At 38.8% G+C, this 19856-nt stretch overlaps 5 protein-coding genes across 5 annotated transcripts; 2 read left to right on the top strand and 3 right to left on the bottom strand.

Moving 5' to 3' along the window:
- The first annotated feature begins 861 nt into the window (after positions 1 to 861).
- On the top strand, positions 862 to 4894 carry LOC133729931 (aspartic proteinase-like). Its single transcript, XM_062157556.1, has 14 exons — positions 862 to 969; positions 1251 to 1640; positions 1736 to 1796; positions 2128 to 2222; positions 2320 to 2432; positions 2526 to 2694; positions 2813 to 2852; positions 2997 to 3061; positions 3405 to 3518; positions 3605 to 3669; positions 3848 to 4004; positions 4095 to 4214; positions 4428 to 4516; positions 4631 to 4894. The coding sequence occupies exons 2-14, from the start codon at positions 1257 to 1259 to the stop codon at positions 4713 to 4715; spliced, it is 1557 nt and encodes a 518-aa protein (XP_062013540.1). The 5' UTR covers positions 862 to 969; positions 1251 to 1256; the 3' UTR covers positions 4716 to 4894.
- A 2570-nt stretch (positions 4895 to 7464) lies between these two features.
- LOC133731467 (mitogen-activated protein kinase kinase kinase 18-like) lies at positions 7465 to 8869 on the top strand. Its single transcript, XM_062158831.1, has one exon. It carries the CDS (start codon positions 7601 to 7603, stop codon positions 8867 to 8869), a length of 1269 nt encoding a protein of 422 aa, XP_062014815.1. The 5' UTR covers positions 7465 to 7600.
- Positions 8870 to 9882: 1013 nt separating this feature from the next.
- On the bottom strand, positions 9883 to 11221 carry LOC133728769 (uncharacterized). Its single transcript, XM_062156205.1, has 2 exons — positions 10878 to 11221; positions 9883 to 10411 (listed from the first exon to the last, which is right to left on the bottom strand). The coding sequence occupies exons 1-2, from the start codon at positions 10954 to 10956 to the stop codon at positions 9912 to 9914; spliced, it is 579 nt and encodes a 192-aa protein (XP_062012189.1). The 5' UTR covers positions 10957 to 11221; the 3' UTR covers positions 9883 to 9911.
- Positions 11222 to 12865: 1644 nt separating this feature from the next.
- Positions 12866 to 13291, bottom strand: LOC133731466 (uncharacterized). The gene has a single exon (XM_062158830.1). It carries the CDS (start codon positions 13289 to 13291, stop codon positions 12866 to 12868), a length of 426 nt encoding a protein of 141 aa, XP_062014814.1.
- Positions 13292 to 18832: 5541 nt separating this feature from the next.
- LOC133731465 (uncharacterized) lies at positions 18833 to 19648 on the bottom strand. The gene has a single exon (XM_062158829.1). The coding sequence runs from the start codon at positions 19646 to 19648 to the stop codon at positions 18833 to 18835; it is 816 nt and encodes a 271-aa protein (XP_062014813.1).
- Positions 19649 to 19856: the final 208 nt, after the last annotated feature.

Below are 19856 nucleotides of genomic sequence, written 5' to 3'. Positions count from 1 at the left end.
TAGCACTTTAGATGTAAATTTATCTTGAAAAAACAGATTAAGAACTTAAAACGGTTGCCTCACTAATCATCTGATGTGGTAAAATTAGTCGAGCGTCCTAGCATGAAACCCTCATGTTCAACGTTCGAGTCCCAACTCCCACAAGTTTGTGACTAGCAAGGTTGATGGGCCTTCGAGTTTGTGAACCTACCCGGAGGGAGGGATTAGTCTGGCTTTGCTAGGATACCCTCGTAGACCTTAATCTGAATATTGACTGGATAGATTTTTTACCAACTTGCTAACATAACCGAAATGACTTGCTAGCTCACCTTCAATAAAAAATAAAAAAAAATACAATTTCCTCATTAGCCTCACCAAAAATCTGGTTGTAAGTGGATCTTTAAGAGACTCTCCCTGAAATCCGTTCTGTTTTGGGCTCATGAATTCAAAGGCCCGTTCTATAACTGGCCTTGTGGCTGTCCCTATGTATCTCTCTCAGCCTTCTGGGCCTCTTCAAACGAAGCATGTCATCGACCCAAACCAAAAACACAAAAAAAAAAAAAAAAAAAACAAAAAAAAAGGAATAAAAGCACCTGACGGTGAGTCCCGAACAAGCCTAAGGCGCCAGGTAAGCAAGAGTAGGTGGTGTCGCGTGTTCACACAACAAATATCCACAAAACCGCATGACTCCATGACACGCAAGCATTCCGTTGTAACCCCCCCACCAAAACGCTAAATTCCCGCGTCGTTTTATCTCGGGGAACGCAACAACCCCAGACAAAACCCACCGTCCGATATCCCCTTTGAGCCGTTAACCACCGTTGATTTCGTGAAACCCACAACGAGATCTCCGTGCTTGTAACAAAATAAATACACGCAAGACGAGAGCGGGGCCCCACTTGGTCCTCCTTTCTTCCCTTTATAAGTCTCTTCCTTTCTTTCCCGTTTCTTCACCTCACCAACTTTCATCTTCGCCATAATAGAACGCTGGTATATATTCTTCCTCTCAAATTTTGCTTAATATTGTAGTATGCAATGGTTTGTATTGGGTTTAGTTTTATAAAGACTGAATCTTTAGTTATTATGCTTCTGCTTTAATTGACATGAAGCCTTGATGAAATTCCATTAATTTTTTTTTTTTTTCATGCTGTTTGGTTCCATTATGTGAGCTGGAGTTATAATCTTTGTGTAGAGACAAAGTCATATATATATATATATTCGCATTTCGGAATTAGTTGTTTTATATTGGTTTGATGAACGTGAAATTATAGGTAATTATGGGAAGCAGCTTCCAAGGGGTTGTGTTGTGTCTGTTCGTTTCGAGCTTGTTGTTGTCTCTGGTGTCGTGTGCGGCCCCACCCAGTGATGGGTTGTTTAGGATTGGACTGAAAAAGGTGAAGTTGGATGCGAATGAGCGGCTTGCTGCAGCGGTTGAATACAGGAATGGGGAGGATTTGCGGGGTTCGATTAGGAAGTATGGTTTCCCTTCTAATCTGGGAGACGCTGAGGGGGAGGATGTTGATATTGTCAAATTAAAGAACTACTTGGATGCTCAGTACTATGGTGAGATAGCTATTGGCACTCCCCCTCAGCCGTTCACTGTGATTTTCGACACTGGCAGCTCTAATCTGTGGGTTCCGTCGAACAAGTGTTATTTCTCGGTGAGCCGTGAGTGACATTTATATTGCTGTACATGTATTGAAATGAAGCTTTTTGGATATGTGAAAGGCTTGATGGTTTTGCTTTTGCAATGCAGGTTGCGTGCTACTTCCATGCCAAGTACAAGTCAAGCCAATCGAGTACATACAAGAAGAATGGTTTGTTTTTGTGCTCATCCATAATTGTTTCTAAATGTTTGTTTTATCATGTCGTAGGAAAATAATCGATTGCGTTATTTAATTAGTCTTGATTTTAGTGTTTAACTAGAGTCCTGACTAGTTGAGGAAAGAGTCACAATTTTTCATTTGAAAGTTTTGAGAGACTTTAGGTTTCTAACATGAGCGGTTCAACACAGTGGTAAACCTTACGGTGGCTGTGGTAGTGTAATTATCATGTTGACTGAACTTTTTTTTTTTTTTTTTTGGTGCGGATGTATTCTGAAACTTTTTGTGTTAAATGTACACTGATTCATTGCCTGGTACTGTGCAGGGAAATCTGCTTCCATCCAGTATGGTACTGGAGCTATTTCAGGTTTCTTTAGTAATGACAATGTTAAAGTTGGGGACCTCGTCGTGAAAGACCAGGTAATCATATTTCTGAACACACTACCCCCCCTTCCCTCTCCTGGCTGGAGTCCAGTGTTATCATTTAATCAGACTTGTTCCTCTTGATGATTATCAGGAATTTATTGAAGCAACTAGTGAGCCTGGTCTAACATTTTTGGCTGCCAAGTTTGATGGGTTATTAGGCCTTGGATTTCAAGAGATTTCGGTTGGAAATGCTGTCCCAGTGTGGTATGCTCCTGTGTCTTTGATTATCTTTTCCATAAATGAATAATTCAATATTAAGTGTTTGAGATGGGATATTGAATGCTGAATGTCTTTTAGGTACAACATGATTAAGCAAGGGCTTATCAAGGAACCAGTGTTTTCTTTTTGGATGAACCGCAATGCAGCAGCACAAGAAGGTGGTGAACTTGTGTTTGGGGGAGTTGATCCCCATCACTTCAAGGGAAAGCACACATATGTTCCTGTAACACAGAAAGGCTATTGGCAGGTTGGTATTTGAAACAATTGTATATAAAATTTTGTGTGTGTGTGATATTTTTTTTCTCTCTCAGCATATGCTTCTCTTTTTGTTGTCCACTTTGCTTACTCATGTCTCTTTATGATAGTTCGACATGGGTGATGTTCTTATTGGTGATAAACCAACTGGTATGTACTCTCTCAATGCCTACTAAAATAACTTATCGAGTCAAAAGAGCTGCACTTGTGTTTTCCTCCCAGGAGAAGGGAGGAGATAAGAATTTCATTCAGAATTTTCTCTTTTGGTTCTGACTTGAGCATACTGCTGTGCAGGATATTGTGCTGGTGGTTGTCATGCAATTGCAGATTCTGGAACTTCTCTTTTGGCTGGTCCAACGGTATGCACTTCCAGTAGTTTGCTCTGCTGTTAGTTAGTTTTTGTTCGATTTATCTTCTGAGAATATAATTTATCCGGGGCTTCTTTAATAAGGTGGTTCCAGTTCACGTTTTAACTTCTGAGGCTGAATATTCTTATAGAAGCAGAAAATGAGAATTAAATGGTTTTGATTTTGTAATCGAAGAATTAAGTCCTAACCCTCTTTATCATCATAAACCTTGAAAATAAGAATTTACTTCTTTTTTTTCTGTCACTGCAGATAAAAAGTGCAATTTTGGCATAGTTTGTCATTACTCATTATGTTGTCGTTACTCTCTTTCTCCACTTCCTATATGATATTGCAGACAGTGGTTACATTGATAAATAAAGCCATTGGAGCCAATGGGGTTGTTAGCCAGGAATGCAAGGCCGTTGTTCAACAGTATGGTCAAACCATTATGGAGCTGCTCTTGGCTGAGGTAAAACTATCTTTCAGATAGATGTCTGTTAAATAATGGAATGGAGAGAATCATATTCACTCTGGCTTGCATAATTTCTCCAACAGGTTCAACCAAAGAAGATCTGCTCCCAAATTGGAGTGTGCACCTTTGATGGGACTCGTAGTGTTAGGTCTGGATTTAAACTTGCTGATCTTGGCTTGTATTTTCTTTTCCAGGTTTATCAAATTCTTTTATGTATATTTTCTTCTATTAGGGAGAAAAGTATGTGTGTCTGTCACTCTTGTCGTTATGCAATAGGTTACTGGCTTACGCAATAAACTTATTGGTTGGTAATTGTGCATGTATAGTATGGGCATTGAGAGTGTGGTGGATAAGAACCGTGGAAAATCTTCTGGAGTTCTTCATGATGCTTCATGCTCTGCTTGTGAGATGGCAGTTGTCTGGATGCAAAACCAGCTTAAGCAGAATCAGACCCAGGATTATATTTTGAACTATGTTAATGAGGTAAAACTAGTGTGGCGGTGCTTGATTTAACAGTTCTTATCGGCATTCTGTCTCTTGGTTTACTGATTCAACGACATTATACTTCTGCAGCTTTGTGATCAAATGCCAAGCCCAAATGGACAATCGGCTGTTGACTGCCAACGTCTTTCTTCCATGCCTACCATTTCCTTCACCATTGGTGGTAAAGTTTTTCCACTCACCCCAGAGGAGGTATGACAGCATTTTCAACTTGTTTTTAGCTGTGTGTTTGAATTTCCCTTCAGTCTTCTTTCATGTATGTTTCCTAGTTCCCTCAGATTTAATACAAAGGATGAGCTCTCTCTCTTAAGACAAATTTTGAAGAAAAGAATGTGTTAAGAGTCAAACAACAATTTGCTGTACATTTTCATGACATTGCTATGATCTCTTTCTATGTCTGAGCAGTATGTACTCAAGGTGGGCGAGGGTCCACAAGCCCAGTGCATAAGTGGCTTCACTAGTATGGACATTCCTCCTCCCCGGGGACCTCTCTGGTATGACCACATTATTTGATACTTAATTCTGTCTCGGATGTATTGTTTGCCATGTTTTTATTGACGGTGAAACGTTATCAGTTTGTTTCAATTTACTGATCTAATGTGATGCAGGATCCTGGGAGACGTCTTCATGGGTCGCTACCACACTGTCTTTGATTATGGTAATATGAGAGTTGGATTTGCAAAGGCTGCATAAACAAAATACATTGGGACCCTTTTAATAGCTGATGTTCATCTTTATTTACTTGCTGTGTGCCTGGAATTGTGCCTCTCTGTAATGGAGCCAGTAGTTAAAACTTGGAAGTTTGGGGTGGTGTTGTCCTCGCTGTAAATAAACCGTTAGCAACCTTATATCCAATGTTCGGCTTCGGAGTATTTTTTGTTTGTTTTTGTTTTCTGAGACTAGGTGCCCAACCTCGATTCCTTTAAACGTTACAAACTAGACTAACAAGCAATACAAAAGCAAACAGGAGCTTCCCAACAACAGTCATGAGACTGGAAATGAAACGATCTCAAACCAATGTTTCACCAAAGTATTTGCGATCTGGTTGTTGTCTCAGAAAACACATCAACTCGAAATTTGGGAGATAAGAACAATTACCCTACACTCAACTCGAAATTTTCCGAAACTCGAAATTGCCGAAATAAAAAGATGTGGACGGCAAAGCAAATTGAGCTCATCATAGCGAATATAGGTTTCTAATCACCGATCTAAACGAACTAAATAACATTCCCCGTGACTTTTGCTGAGCTATATCAAGATTAGATGGAAAAGCACCCCACCCTGGCATCACCAAAATACCTCTTGGAAGTGAAAATGTAATTGCTTGAGCTGTTAATAAGTTTTCATTTCATTTCAGGATTTTTTTTTTAAATTATAGACGACAATGTAACTCCCCACCCTTGATGTCAGTGAAATTTGAATCCATGACCTCCATAGTGTTAGTTATGCTAGCTCACCGACCTTCATTTCAAGATTTACTCCTCTAAGGTCCCATATGATCGATAATCAAACATGATTAGTCTTGCAACCCAATTTTGGTCACATTAATGTCATAGCTTTGCTTAGGTCTGTCATCCAAGCTAGGAAACGCTTTGCTAGCTGTTAACATGAAGCAGAATTCGGATCAAAAAACATGAAGCAGAATATGATGAGTTAAAACGGGAGCGTAGTCCACCTCTAATTGTATATAATATATTAATTCCAAGCCAAACTCAATAGTTTTAATATTATCACCTCCACCCCGACATATGGTGTTTCTAATCACAAATATTCCAAGCCAACTCAATAGCTTTAGTAAAGTCCGCTAAATCGGAGTTGGCATGGAAATATTAAGAGTCGGTGCCAAATCATCGATTGCTAAGCATCACAGAGTGTTGCAGCCCAAATCTTCTTTCCAACAGAACTTAATTCGGTCACATTAGTCGCATGCGCATATATCTTTGCCTTCCTCTGTCAAACAAAGTTAGGAGAAACAGTAGTTTGTTGTTAGCATGAAGAAGAAGAAAAAGAACGTGATGCATGCGGGTCTGAAAAGCTTTGCCGAAAGCTGTCACGTACATGATAACTTGGATGAAGAGGTGAGAAAGGCAAGGAATAAGGTAGGTGGCATGTGAGGAAAGGGGCTTGAATCATTGGCTACTTTGCTTATTACAACTTACAAGGGACATAGCAGAAGGAAAATGAAGCTATATATTATACAAAGTGCAGACGTAAGTCCAAAGCTCACAGCTAGCTTAGAGAGCCAACCGTCCAAAGCAAACTAGGGTAACTGCATATCCAACTCACTTACTGTAACGACCAAACAAGATTGGTTGGTGGGAGATAAGCTTGAGAATGTGAGTTGGATTGGTTTGGTGGCTTTTGGCGGCTCTTACAACAGATTCCCAACTCACTAATCACTATAGAGACAAACTTTTTGGCCTTTTAGGAGTGGGTTGTTATCAAACCCTTTGCTTTATCTTATTTCCTTTTCTCTTGTTGCTTTGCTTAATTAGGTGTATAAAACCCTATAAAGAAGTCATCTCTTGGCAAGCTAATGTTCATGCATGTAGAAAAAAAAGATAAAATACTTTGGCAAACTTGGAGTTTTTTCTCTTCCGTTGTGTATCTTGTTAACTTTTTGTGAATTCTGTTTCGATAATTAATTGATGAATGTAAATCTAACAATAGAGAATAATGAGCAAATAAACTTATTATAACTGTTTTATGGTTCTCCATTATTGGCAATATAATTAAATAAGAAATCATTTAACTATCTGAAAATATCTAAATCTTATACTACACCATAATTATGTGTAGATAAAACATATCATTAATTAATTAATTTCAAAAAATAGAAGTAGTTTTAAACTAAATCACAACTGGTTAGCTCACGTATGCTGCATGCTCATCTCAAGTCTAGCCCTAAATACGCATTGGACAGCATGGTAGTAAAAAAGAAGAAGAAGAAGAAGAAGAAGAAGACGAAAACTATAAACACTAATGAACTTCAATAATGCTAGTGGGTGAACTTAGACTATTGAAAGACCGAAGAGTCGCTAATATTTGAAGTCAATCGATCTACAATTAAACCTAATATAAATGGATCGGAATCAGAATATCCCATGAAGGTAATCCAATCCATTGTACCTACTAGCTTGTACAGTTGCACCGACTATATACAGTTCATGCTTATTACCTCATTGTTGATCGAGTAAGGACAAAGATAAGTAGACTTTGTATACTTAATCCCAAGCTCATGAACACCGCAACATACTCCACCACATGCCATCACGTGGACAGCATAATCCATCCAATTAACTTAATCATATCTTCCCAATTCCGACCTAAGTTAAGTAACCGCCGGCCAAAGTGAGTTTTTACCAGTTCCGTTTCCTCTCGCCACGTGGAATCCTCATACGAGAGATAGAACGACAACGGCGGCCGTCCATTGGTAAAAGGCCGAAAGGTTTTTCAAAAGGAGCTAAAGCCAACCATGCCCTACACCTCTCTATATATATATTCACCTCCCACCAAACAAAACAGTCCATTCCTCCCTTCGACTTCAAAATCATCATCAACCAAATCTTCAGAGAAAAATGAACTGGACCAGAGGCCGTACAATCGGCGTTGGCTCCTCGGCCACCGTCTCTATAGCCAGGTCTTGTGATTCCGGGGAGGTTTTCGCGGTGAAATCAGCAAGTCTCTCACATTCTCACTCCCTTCAGGTGGAGCAAGAGCTTCTGTCCACTTTGAGCTGCGCTCAAATAGTGTCGTACAAGGGCTGCAACATCTCCACCGAAAACGGCGGCGTTCTCTACAATCTCTGCCTCGAGTACGCACCGGGCGGCACGCTTTCCGATGAAGTTCGAAGGCAAGGCGGGTCGTTAAGCGAGTCCACGATGAGATCCTACACGAGGCAGATACTATTGGGGATGCAGTACCTACATGCTAATGGAATTGTACATTGTGACATTAAGGGTCACAATATTTTGGTGACGGAAGAGGGCGCGAAGTTGGCGGATTTGGGTTGTGCTCGACGCGTAAATGGTGATCATGGCTCCGCTACCATTAGTGGCACTCCTCTTTACATGGCACCTGAGGCAGCGCGTGGAGAGCAACAAGGGTTCCCGGCCGATGTGTGGGCCCTAGGATGTACAATAATCGAGATGGCTACGGGGCAAGTCCCGTGGCCTAATGTTTCGGACCCGGTATCGGGTTTGTACCGGATCGGGTTTTCGGGTGATGTGCCCGAGATTCCAAACTCTTTGTCAAAGCAAGGTAGGGAATTTGTGAGCGAGTGTTTGAAGAGAGACGCATTGGAGAGGTGGTCAGCTAGTGAGCTGCTCAAGCATTCTTTTCTTCTCGAGGAAGAGGAATCCTATTGTTGGAATAGTCCCACAACTGTGTTGGATCATGGTATGTGGGACTTGGAGGAGTTTGATGATATGGAATGGGAACAAAGTACCTGTTCAAATTCAGCTAGGGAAAGAATTAGAAGGTTGAGTGAAGGGAATGCCGAGACGACATCGTTAGTCGGTGGAATGCTCAATTGGGCTTGTGATGGAGATTGGGTGACGGTGAGAAGCAACAAGGAGGTTAATATATTGCCAGAAGATGCCAATCAAGATTATGAAGATGAGGCAACAAATACAAATTCTAGTGCTAGTAGTAATGGGTTGGGTTTGGGCACTCGTAATAGTAGTTTTAGTTGTAGGGATCGGAAGTATTGGCCTTTGAAGGCCTCAAATTCCAAATGTAGCAAAAATGTGTTCTGTATAAACCAAAACTTTGATAATGAGGAATTTTGGTTTTTTGTGCATGACATACTTAATGTTGTCGATCTGTTTAAGGCCCTAGTTAATTAATAGGCAAAGCAATCAAAATAGCTAAATCCGAAAATTGTATATTAGCATGTCTTATATATCGCTTCCACATCTTAATAAGGAGCAATAAACACCAAAAACTCTCTCTCACACACACACACACACTCTTTAATTATATTAAAGATAAATAAATTAGTTGACCATAGGCAGCTAACGAGATACAGATTAATATAGCTAAAATATGAAAGTTATATCTAGTATGCAAGGCTAAGGAACATGTCAATGCAAGTGAGGCCAATGGACACACGCATGCAAGTGAGTTGAGTGAAATCCTAAAATGATGTCACAAGCCCATTAGAACAGAGCCCGAAACTTTATTAAAAGAAAAATAAAGTCCACAAGTCCACAACCATTATTTGTCACCCAAAATGTGACACACGTTTTTTCGGTTAAATTCGCATGTTCTTATTTTCTCACTCTCAAATCATGATTTTAAGCAATTTTTGGAGTGATGGGACTCAAAAAACTTGACCCGATTTTTATTTATGATTTTCCAAAATTTGAAACTTTGGAAAACCTAATTAAAAAATGAGTTGAGATTTTTGTGTTCCGTCACTCGAAGAATCTTCTAAAAATCATGTTTTATCGATGATGGACTTATGATGCAAGAGAAATTTAAGAAGAAAAAAAATGTTGATAAGGTATGAGATATTTCGGGATGTTAATTAGTTGTGCCCCAATGACACTTCAAAATGTGCCAACGATGTCTAGCATTTTTTCTTAAAATTTTTCGGTGCCATAATTTTATTATTGGTGGAGCATGATGTCTAGAATTCATTGCACTTGATGAAATGCAAGAATTTCGATCCATTTGTTTTTTTAATGATTTTTCCGAGTTAATCATAATAATAAATTGCGTTCGAGAATCTTGAGATCCACTTTACTGTCCTTTTCGACTTTGTGGATTTCTTTTTTCTTTCAATACAATTTTTCTGAAGTTTATAAGGTTACCAGGTAAAATGATAGTTTATTTCACAATGTTAGCCTGAAGGAAAGGGACATGTTATATTTTCAATTCCATTGGTTAAGACAAAGAATTACTTGATTTCCTCTTGCTAGCTAAATGTGACAATCTCCAGTTCAAGGACATCAATTGATTTCTTAACATTTTGTTTTCCTTAATTAAACGATTACATTCGAGAAGAAAACCTTCACTTCGAGCAATCCTTTCCTCTTCTGCAGCATTAACAGCGTCTTTTGTCTTTCTCTCGTATTCATTTTCAAGCTGTATGAGTCTCATATCCGATGACTGCAACCGGTTCCTTAAAGTGTAGTTTTCTGCAAGTACCCGATCATACTCGAGACAAAACTCTTCAAATTGTTTCTTTAGAGAAAGAATGTTGTCTTCTGCAGCATTAAGGTCTTTGGTTTCAATCTTGACTTCATACTCAAGCTGTTTGAGTCTTGAGTGCCACAACTGCAATTGGATGTCTTTTTTCTCAAGAAAAAGAAAGTACTCTTGTTTAAGGATTTTGATATACCGATATAGTCTTTGTGTCATCTGAAAAAGGACTAGGAATAACCCTGCAAGTTGGACAACTCAAACGGGTTAGCAAATCAGTATGTGCTATAAAAAAGAACAAATCAGATAGCAAATTACTATCAGATACAAACTAAAAATAAAATTTAACCGATCTATGAACCATGAACCTAGGTAAGAACTCCTCCAATTCCTAAACCTACTCCAGTTTCGAAAAATGAGAATCCATAGTATATGTTAATTAAACAACTGAACAAACCTCTATAGGTAGCTTCACCTTCAAAGGTAGAATTTTATCGTCCATAATTTTCCAGAACGATCCAAGCAAGTACTCTTTAATCAAATATCACAAGAAAAAAGAAAAGAAAAAAAAAAGGACGATGAAACAACAGCTAGTACACCCTAAAAAATCATGCATGGAGACAATCACAAATCAAAATCCCTGTAAGAAAATTAAAGAAAACGTACGAACTACAGAACTCAAAGTAAACCAATTGAATAGAATATTACCTATGAGAAGTAAATCAAAAACGTAGTTCCTAGCCCTAGCCTTGTCCATGATCCTAACAAATTGCACCAAGAAGACCATTCTGGCCTGATTCTTCACAAACTTGGAGGGGGTCTTGGACAATATTCTCACCGTTACAATGAGTTAAGAATATGAGAGAAGAAAGCAGCAGATCACTCATTATTATTATTCTTTGGGTGTGGAAGTTGAAAGCTTCAGAAAGCAGATCGGTGCTAGGTTAAAGGTCGGGAAAGGGAATTATACGTATTATGGAAAAGAAACACACGTATTACTCTTTCCCCTTCCCTACGAAAAGAATGGAGTGCTGACTGAGCCTGCTGCTAGCTTTGGGCCTCTCTCGATTTGGGCTGGCTTGCCATTTGTCAGAGAGTTCTGTTTGAGAATTTATGATCAAATTGAACAATTTGGAGAGGTCGTCGTTCGAATCCTCCCATTCCGACACTCGTTACGGAAAGTGTACGTACAATTTTGGTAAGACACTTTTCTAGCTGCTATGAGCATATATTTTAGAGAAAAAGAAATATAAAATGATATATTTGTAATTGTATTTGAAGTTGTAATCATTACATAGATGTTTTAAAAGTAATTGATAAAGTAATTTAGGATTCACATCAAAATTAATTGACAATGGCTAGAGTGACCCAAATATTTATAAACCAATAGGCAATGTCCTTATTTTCTCATGTGGGATCTATAATGTCAACATGCTCCCACACATTGTGGTGAATTTTCAATCCATACATGTGGACAACTTATATTGGATGACGTGGAACCCGTTGGCCGTAAGACATGCATACATGGGACAACCCGCTCTGATACCAACTAAACCAAATTGATAAGATTTGCTAAGCACAAATTCATTACAAAAGGAATTAAAGGAAATCTTTGAACCCATCGAAGAACCTAAACGACCTAAAATAGACGACGAAGGATGACCAAGCGGTTGTGCCAGAGAGATGAGTGGACAGTGGCTAAGGCATGAGGGACGGTGGTGGAGGAAACGTTGGACAAGTGAAGTGGATAGAGATCATCTTTACATGGGCCCTGAAACAAAATGACCGATACGTAAGCAATAGATTTGATAAAAGTTAGGAGCAAAAAGAAAGAAGACATGATTATCTTTAGTGAAGCAAGCAACAGAGAGATAGAAGATTTTTGCGAATCTAAGGACTGCAAAAAGTATTGAGTAGAGAAAAGTGAGAGTTGCCCAAAGAAAGGGGAAGGCTACCATATGGGAAATTGGCATCGAGTCCATTACCCATATAAACATTAGGTTGATAATTGTAAAGAGGCATAGAGGTCGTGTGATGTGTGGCGCCGGTGTCTGGCTACCAAGTAGGGTCAACTGAGGAAAAGAAGTGAGAGCCAGCAAAAGCAACAGCAGTAGTTGGACCTCTGAACTCGTGGGGCATTGAGCCTGCCCATGTTGATTTGTATGGTAGTTATTAGAGCACCATTGAGGTGCTGGGCCTACAAGGCCTTGTGGCCAAGTGGGCCGTGGCCCCCAAACAGGCTGCTGCTGTGGATACAAATTTTGCTGTTGAAAGGAAGGCGCTTGTGAGTGATCCTGGGACCGATTTTGATGACGGTGATTTCTACCACCACCGGAGCTGGGAATTTCAACCACTATTATAAGAATTCCGAGCCTCGGAACGGTTCTCACGATAATCACGACGGCCATTAGTGTCCATCCATGTTTAATACCATTGAGTGATCGATAATTTTGTCCAAACAATTTACCATAACAAGAAGCTGACTAGTACAGATTCAAAAGCATTTTAATTATGAACAAAACATACCAAATGTTTCAAGACAATACCTAGTACTTGAAGAAAAAAAATTCACATGTAGCTGGCATAAGTTAGAAACTATGATATATAGAAAAAGAAAAAAAATAAGTGAAACACTAAATCTCAGAAGGTGGCAATTGTCACCCAATATCAAAGGTAAATTTCTTCAATTTGTATCCCTAATCTTTATCTGCAGATGTGACCATCTCCCAATCCCATTGGTTTTTCAAATTTTTGTTCTCCTTCAGTAAACGATCATAGTCAAGAACTATCATAGTCAATATCAAGGTTACTTTCTTAACCATAGTAGCATTGGTTTCTGCAGCATTAACTTGTTCTGTCATTGTCCCAACTTCAGATCCCAACTGGTTGTTTTCCTGAAGTAAACGATCTTTATCGAGAGCCAATTCTTCAGATAGTTCCTTTAGATTTTTGGCTCTTCTTTCCAATGACTGCAACTGATTCCTTAGAATTGGGTTTTCCTCAAGTAAACGATCATTATCAAGAGCCAATTCTCCACATAGTTCCTTTAGATTTTTGGCTCTTCTTTCCAGTGACTGCAACTGATTACGAAGTTGTTTAATATAGATATACAGTTCTTCCATCTTCGAAACAAAGATACAGAATAGCACTGCAAGTGGGCAACACAAAATCAATGAGTCTAAGTAATATCATATACAAGAAGAATACTAGCAACTTTCTTTAGTAGCTTTCCAAATCTTTTTCTGAATCAACAGTGTATAGTTTCTCAATCAAAGCTGTTCTTATTATAGATACCAAGATTAAGATAATTGAGTCATAAAGTGATAAAACAATTACTTTTAACCTATTTTTGAACATTATGCATCCATTTATAATAGTTCAAAAATTGTTTGGAATTGTAATACTACGGAAAGAAGTTGCTACCATTCTTGTGGAAGTAAACTGAAAACGTACCATATTCAATAGATCAATTAATCAACATGAAATAAAACAAAAAAGTACAGTTTTAACTCACTTAAGCCATGATAACGTTTAGCTTTCACAGTGGAAAAATTAATCAAAATCCATAGTCTACCTATTTAATTAGTTCAAAAACCCTTGAACAACTACAACACCTAACATCGAAGTTTTGCTAGAAACCCTAAAATCGAAGTTGTTATTCACACAGTAGAAGGAACAATAAGAACCACGTGATTGCGCTATGTATCCCTTAGAGTATGCTAGTGTAATCTAAACTTCAAAAATTAAAAAGAAAACTGAGAGTTTGTCTAGCTAGTACGTTAACTTAAAATCGTAAAAAGTTTAATTCTTAGGAAATAAAAGTTTACCCATGAGAAGTATATCAAGAAGAGCAGTGTCAAATATGAGCTTGAAGGATGCCGTATATAAAAATATAAAGTCCGACGCGAAGAGAAGTCTGGCGTCGTTACCAACCACCACCTTTTTCGACCGGGTTTTTATGCACAACCGCACCCGCATCAGAGATGAAAATAGGAGAGAAAGCAGCCGCAGATCGTTCATTATCACTATGAAAACTGAAGGCTCCATAATAAGCAAATATATGTTTAGGGTTTCTCGTTAAAGGATCGATGGAGTCAATGAATTAGTTAATATTGCAACAACGCTTCAAGGACGAGAGAGGAATGTATGTTAGGGTTCACTATTACACGAAGAATTAGTCGTGTATATAATTAATTAATTATAAAGATGTACTTCCTTGACGGATAAGTATATAAATTGAGCGTCAGTTAGAATCGGAATTCGAAGATGATCGAAAAGGATTAGACGTGAATGAATGAAATTGTTTCCTAGTAGCTTCCTTTCCCGCGAAAATAATGGAACTGCATGCTAGCTTTGGGCTTAATTTGTGGATTGGGGCACCTCATCTGTCGGTTGGGGTTTTGGGTTTTCAACATTGAAACCAAAGTTCATTTGAAGGGATTGCAAGAACTGGTATTCAAGTTTTCTTTTATAACTAGAAATCATTTATGTATCAATGAGAGTACGGTTGTGGGGGTGGTCAATTAATTTGACCATGCAATCAAGGCAATTAAAGAGAAGTAATGACGACAGTAAATGCGATTATTATTATAACCGTAAATGTGACGATTAATGTGACATTCAGTGTGACAATTATGGCCGCCAATAAGTGGTGGTTATTGCAGGTGTGAATACGGCCTTAATGGTGGCTTGCCACTCAAGTCACTGCAAACTTGCTGTGCAAGTTTACTTGTAGCCCACGCTGAAATGCACCCATAAATAGGCGGCTCAACATCGAGGTAATCCATCGAATTCCAATTCTCTCTACTTGACTCAGAAAAATACTGACTTAGGCATCGGAGGGTCTTTTGCAGGTACCCCCTCCTCCTCTCTCACACCGACGACAAAGAGGAGTCTCCGCTTCTTCGTCAAATTAGCGGAGAGAGATTACGGGGAGGAGCTACGGAGGGAGATTACGGAGGGAGGTTACGTAGGGAGATTACGTAGAGAGGTGACGGAGCGGAGAGAGATTACGGAGATAAGCTACGAAGGGAGGTTACGGAGGGAGCTCGCATAGGGAGGCTAAGGAGGGAGCTTACATAGGGAGAATACAGAGGGAGGCGACGGTGAGAGGTTATGGAGTGGAGAGGAATCGCGGAGCAGAGACAAGTTACCAAGCCAAGAGGAGTCTTCGCTTCATCAACATCAAGTCAACGACGAATAAAAACCTCTCGATTGTCCCCGGTTTAGCTTCCGCTCCCGTTCGCATTAATTGTTGGGTCAAATTCCTAATTGAAATTTTTCACCTCCAACAACGGTTAAAACTCTCATAGCGATACCACAATGTAATTTGAACAAAAATCGATCAAATTACTTGTGGCTCTACATCTATCCAAACATGTAAACAAAGGATTTCAAAATTAAATCATTCTCCTCAAGTAAACAATGGGGCCGTGACCACTTACCCAATTTTAGCCCAAAAATTGCCCACTTGCTCCACTAAGAGTTTTTTGATAGGAGCATTTTAATGCGACATTTTAACTGTTATTACCTCATATTTACTTAGTTATTTCCTTAAATAAATCCTTCTTGATTAGGAAAGTTTCCATCTTTAAAAAGTTTCTATTTTTAGTAATTTTAATAAAAGTTTCTATTTTCTAGGTACATTAGAATAAATGACAAGGAAATAAAGCTGAAATGAAGAAATGGAGTTTTCCTGGTCCGACTAGGAATCCCAGTCAACGCAGGAATCCTGATGAGGCTAGGAAACCTGAAGGCATTAGGAGACCACATGGCTTGAAGATGACGTGGGAGATATTATGGGAGATTAAATCTGATTTTTGCATGGGAAATCAAGGAGATTACGTTGAGAAAATCAAGGGAGAATTTCAAGGGATTGTGCAACAAGAAAAGGCTCAAAACAAGTCCAGATTCGTTCCTTAATTCCCCTCAAGATATGTTGGCTGAAATTAGAGAATAAAATCTGCAATTTTAATGTGAAAATCAGGAGAAAATCAAGGGGAGGATGTTAAGGATAAAGCCATGGAGAGATTTAAGGGAGAAAAGGTCCAAAATGAGTCCGGATACATTGTCTAGGTTCATGCCTAGATATTTGGCCGAAAATTAAGAGAAAAATCAGAAATAATCTTGGGAAAATCAGCAACAATATATTAGGGATTGATTTTGGAGGTTTTTGATTGGTTGGATGACACACAGAGCTGACGTGGCGCTACGTGATTGGTCGAAGCTGTGTGGCAAAGCTTGGCCGTTCCCCTATATAAACCCCCCTATACTAGACGTTTAACACACACTTTTCATTCAGAAAATCCTCCATAACGTCATAAGCTCTCTCTCTCTCTCCATTCTCTAGTTGCAAAGTTCTGCATTTTCAAGCAAGGAGAGGAAGAAGAAGAAGGAGCCGTGAAGATCATATCCTCCATCATCCACCTTGAAGGCTTGCTTCCAAGATTCAAGATCCAACCATCTAGCTCTCCATCTCCATCTCCATCTCCACTCACGGTGTAATTCGTTCATTTTCCTTGTAACCTTTTTGGTTTCCTTGTTTGATTTCGTATGAACTTGTTTCTAGTTAACCTAACGTTTAGGGCAAAGTTTAAGCCCAATTTCTATGTTTAAATAAAGTTTTTGAATTCTATAATTGTGATTCGAAGTTGCTTATGTGAGTTTGTTTAATTAAATTTGCTTTATAGATAACTTTTGTATTTTAATCTTATGTGATTGCAAACACTTAGGGTTTCGATATAATTGGTGCTAGGTTTAAGAACATGAAATCGACTTTTCGTTTTGTGTAAACTTGAATCAAAGTAGTAAAGGTTTTGAGCAAAGTTCGAATTTAATTAACGAGGATTGCAATTAGGTGGACTTTTCCATACTAAGTTGTACACTTGAGTTGATAGCCTTTCTTTATGTGTAATGCATTAAACATGACATGATTGACTAGCTTTCTAGGGTTTGATTGCATGTTTGATAGGATTAATCTAGGTGCTTTCGCTTAGATTAATTAGCATTGAAAAGTAAAAAATGGGAATTCATTTGCTTTCGAATGTTTCACATGATCAACTCCTTTCTCATGACTTAGATGAACAATTATAGGGTTTGAATCGAATTTGATTACATGGAATTGGTTTTGATCTTTGTTCCTTGCGTTCCACCATTGTATATATGTTTTTACGTTTTCTTTATTTGATTTAACTTTTGATTTTATAATTCTTAAACCCCCCTTTTATTTCGTTATTTGTATATATTCTTTTTGTAAATAATACTTTTTACTTTTACTAATTAATTAATTGTTTTTGCAATTACAGGTGTACCCTCAATCCCCGGTTAGAACGATCCCTACTTATTCTATACTAACAACTACATGCAGGGTTAAATTGCACGCTTACTTTTAGCGTATCATTTTTTAACTTCATTTACCCAATCTAACATCTATTGACAGTATTGCCCTCATACTCTCTCTCTCTCTCTCTCTCAGAAGCCTCAATGGACCGAGTGAATCACACCCAAGCCCTAGCCGGAATCCGAATCATACTCACCGGCCACTGCCGTCTGCGACCTCCGCTCACTCCTCAAGTTCCTTCGATCCGTCGCGGAGTCCGACTCCACCATCAAGGTCCGGCGATTTCGCACCTGCAATTTCACAGTTCCGGTCGATCCGAGAGCAATCATCGATTCTGGAGCTTCAAGGTCCGACGATTTCCCACCTGCAATATCACAGTTCCAGTCGATCCGAGAGCAATCATCGATTCTGGAGCTTCAAGATCCGGCGATTTCCCACCTGCAATATCACAGTTCCGGTCAATTTCGCACCTGCAATTCCTGGGTGCCCAGAGCACCTTTTTTTTTTTTTTTGGTATAGTGTGAGCTCCGAGAATGGGGAAGGAAAAAAAAAAAGAAAAAAAAAGTGATCGTGTACAATTGAACATATAAATTGATCAATTGTGTCTGTAGTGTATTCATTTTGGTTCACTTGAGAGCAATAATATGATTATTGGAGGGTAATAATATGATTATTAGGAGGCAATAATATGATTATTGGGAGGCAATAATATGATTATAAATTGATCAATTGTGTCTGTAGTGTATTCATTTTGGTTTTGGGAGTTTATACAATTTACTGGACGACAATAATATGATTATTGGGGAGCAATAATATGAGTATTGGGGGGCAGTAATATGGTTACTGGGGGGCAATAATATGATTACTGGGGGGTAATAATATGGTTACTGGGTATTATTAGGGCGCAATAAATTCAGACACCGGAATCCGGTTAACAGTCCGGTTGTCGGATTCCGGTCACCGGTCGCCGGAGTCCGTGGCCGGCCACTGGTCACCGGAGCACAGCAAGGTGGAGGATGACTTTTCTTTCTAAGTGAGAAAGAAGGAGAGGGCAAAAAAGTCCCAAAAATAAATAAAAAGAATAAAAAAAGAATTAATTGGGTAAAGGGGAAATAATCTCTTAGAGTGTTTTGGGTAAATGGGGTTAAAAAACTGTTAGTGGAGCAAGTGGGCAAATTTTAAGCTAAAATTGAGTAAATGAGCATTTCCCCAAACAATAAGATACACCCAAAGCCATACTCATACGCGTGCCTTTTTAAATTGTCTATGTAGAGGATTAACCTTGGCTTCTGCTGTACTAACAGTTTTTGTCCTTGCCTCAAGTTCAGATTCTATCTCTTTTAAGTCTTGTCTCCAATGACCGCAACTGGTTCTCCAAATCATCATTTTCCTTATTTAGAGCAACAATATTGGTTTTTACAACACAAACTTCTTGTGTCTTGGTCCCAAGTTCTGATTCTGTTTGTCTAAGTCTTGTGTGCGACAACTGCACCTGGTTCCTTAAAGTCAGGTTGTTCCCAAGCAAACAATCGTGTTGAAGAGAGAGCTCTTCAACTTGGTTTTTTAGATCAGAAATTTTGGCTTCATATGCACTGATACTTCTTTTCCTTGTGTTAAGTTCAGATTCTATGATTTCTATGTGTCTCAGTTTTGTGCCCCATGCCTGCAACTGCTCCTCCAAAGTTTTCTTATCCTTCCTTAAAGTAATATCATTGGCTTCAGCAGCTTTCAAGTCTCTTGTCTTGGCCAAAACTTCATATTCTAGCCGTACGATTTTGGTCCCTGATGACTGCAACTGGTTGTTTAAAGTATCGTTCTTCTCAAGTAAGCTAAGGTGCTCAAGGAAGAGCTCATCAAATTGCTTCTTTATATCTTTATTCTGGGCTTCTGCAGCAGTAACCTCTTTTTTCTTGGTCTCAAGCATACAATGGTGCTCTTGGAGGAACTCATCAAGTTGCTTTCTTAGAGAAACATTCTTGGCTTCTACATCATTAACCTTTTTCTTCTTGATCTCAAGTTCACATTCTACCTGTTCGACTCTTGTGCTCAATGACTGCAATCGGTTCTTTAAAATTTGGTTTTGCTTGACCAAGAGATCATACTCAAGATGGAACTCTTCAGAGTGTTTGATTAGAACCATAGAGTTGACTTCTGCAGAAATTACGTCTTCTGTCTTTGTCTCGAGATCAGATTCTAGCTTGTCGAGTTCTGTGTCCAATGACTGCAACCGGTTCTTTTAAGATTTGATTTTCGTCAAGAAGACCATTATTTTCAGAAAGGGACTTGGCTTCTGCAGCATGAATGACTCTTACAAGGAGTATGAGTACACCTGCAAGTTGGAAACGAAG

Source organism: Rosa rugosa, chromosome 2 (assembly GCF_958449725.1).
Source record: "Rosa rugosa chromosome 2, drRosRugo1.1, whole genome shotgun sequence".
NCBI classification, from domain to species: Eukaryota; Viridiplantae; Streptophyta; class Magnoliopsida; order Rosales; family Rosaceae; genus Rosa; species Rosa rugosa.
This window is presented reverse-complemented; position numbering and strand designations above follow the sequence as displayed.

What these genes read in the sequence shown, in the direction of transcription:
- LOC133731466 (XM_062158830.1), bottom strand. Translation starts at nt 13,291, where the DNA reads ATGGAAGAACTGTATATCTATATTAAACAACTTCGTAATCAGTTGCAG.
- LOC133731465 (XM_062158829.1), bottom strand. Translation starts at nt 19,648, where the DNA reads ATGGTTCTAATCAAACACTCTGAAGAGTTCCATCTTGAGTATGATCTC.
- LOC133728769 (XM_062156205.1), bottom strand. Translation starts at nt 10,956, where the DNA reads ATGGTCTTCTTGGTGCAATTTGTTAGGATCATGGACAAGGCTAGGGCT. An exon ending in TTTTGATTTACTTCTCATAG is followed by an intron (nt 10,412 to 10,877) that starts GTAATATTCTAT and finishes TCCAACTTGCAG; the next exon opens with GGTTATTCCTAGTCCTTTTT.
- LOC133731467 (XM_062158831.1), top strand. Translation starts at nt 7,601, where the DNA reads ATGAACTGGACCAGAGGCCGTACAATCGGCGTTGGCTCCTCGGCCACC.
- LOC133729931 (XM_062157556.1), top strand. Translation starts at nt 1,257, where the DNA reads ATGGGAAGCAGCTTCCAAGGGGTTGTGTTGTGTCTGTTCGTTTCGAGC. An exon ending in CACAGAAAGGCTATTGGCAG is followed by an intron (nt 2,695 to 2,812) that starts GTTGGTATTTGA and finishes TCTTTATGATAG; the next exon opens with TTCGACATGGGTGATGTTCT. An exon ending in TTTTGAACTATGTTAATGAG is followed by an intron (nt 4,005 to 4,094) that starts GTAAAACTAGTG and finishes ATACTTCTGCAG; the next exon opens with CTTTGTGATCAAATGCCAAG.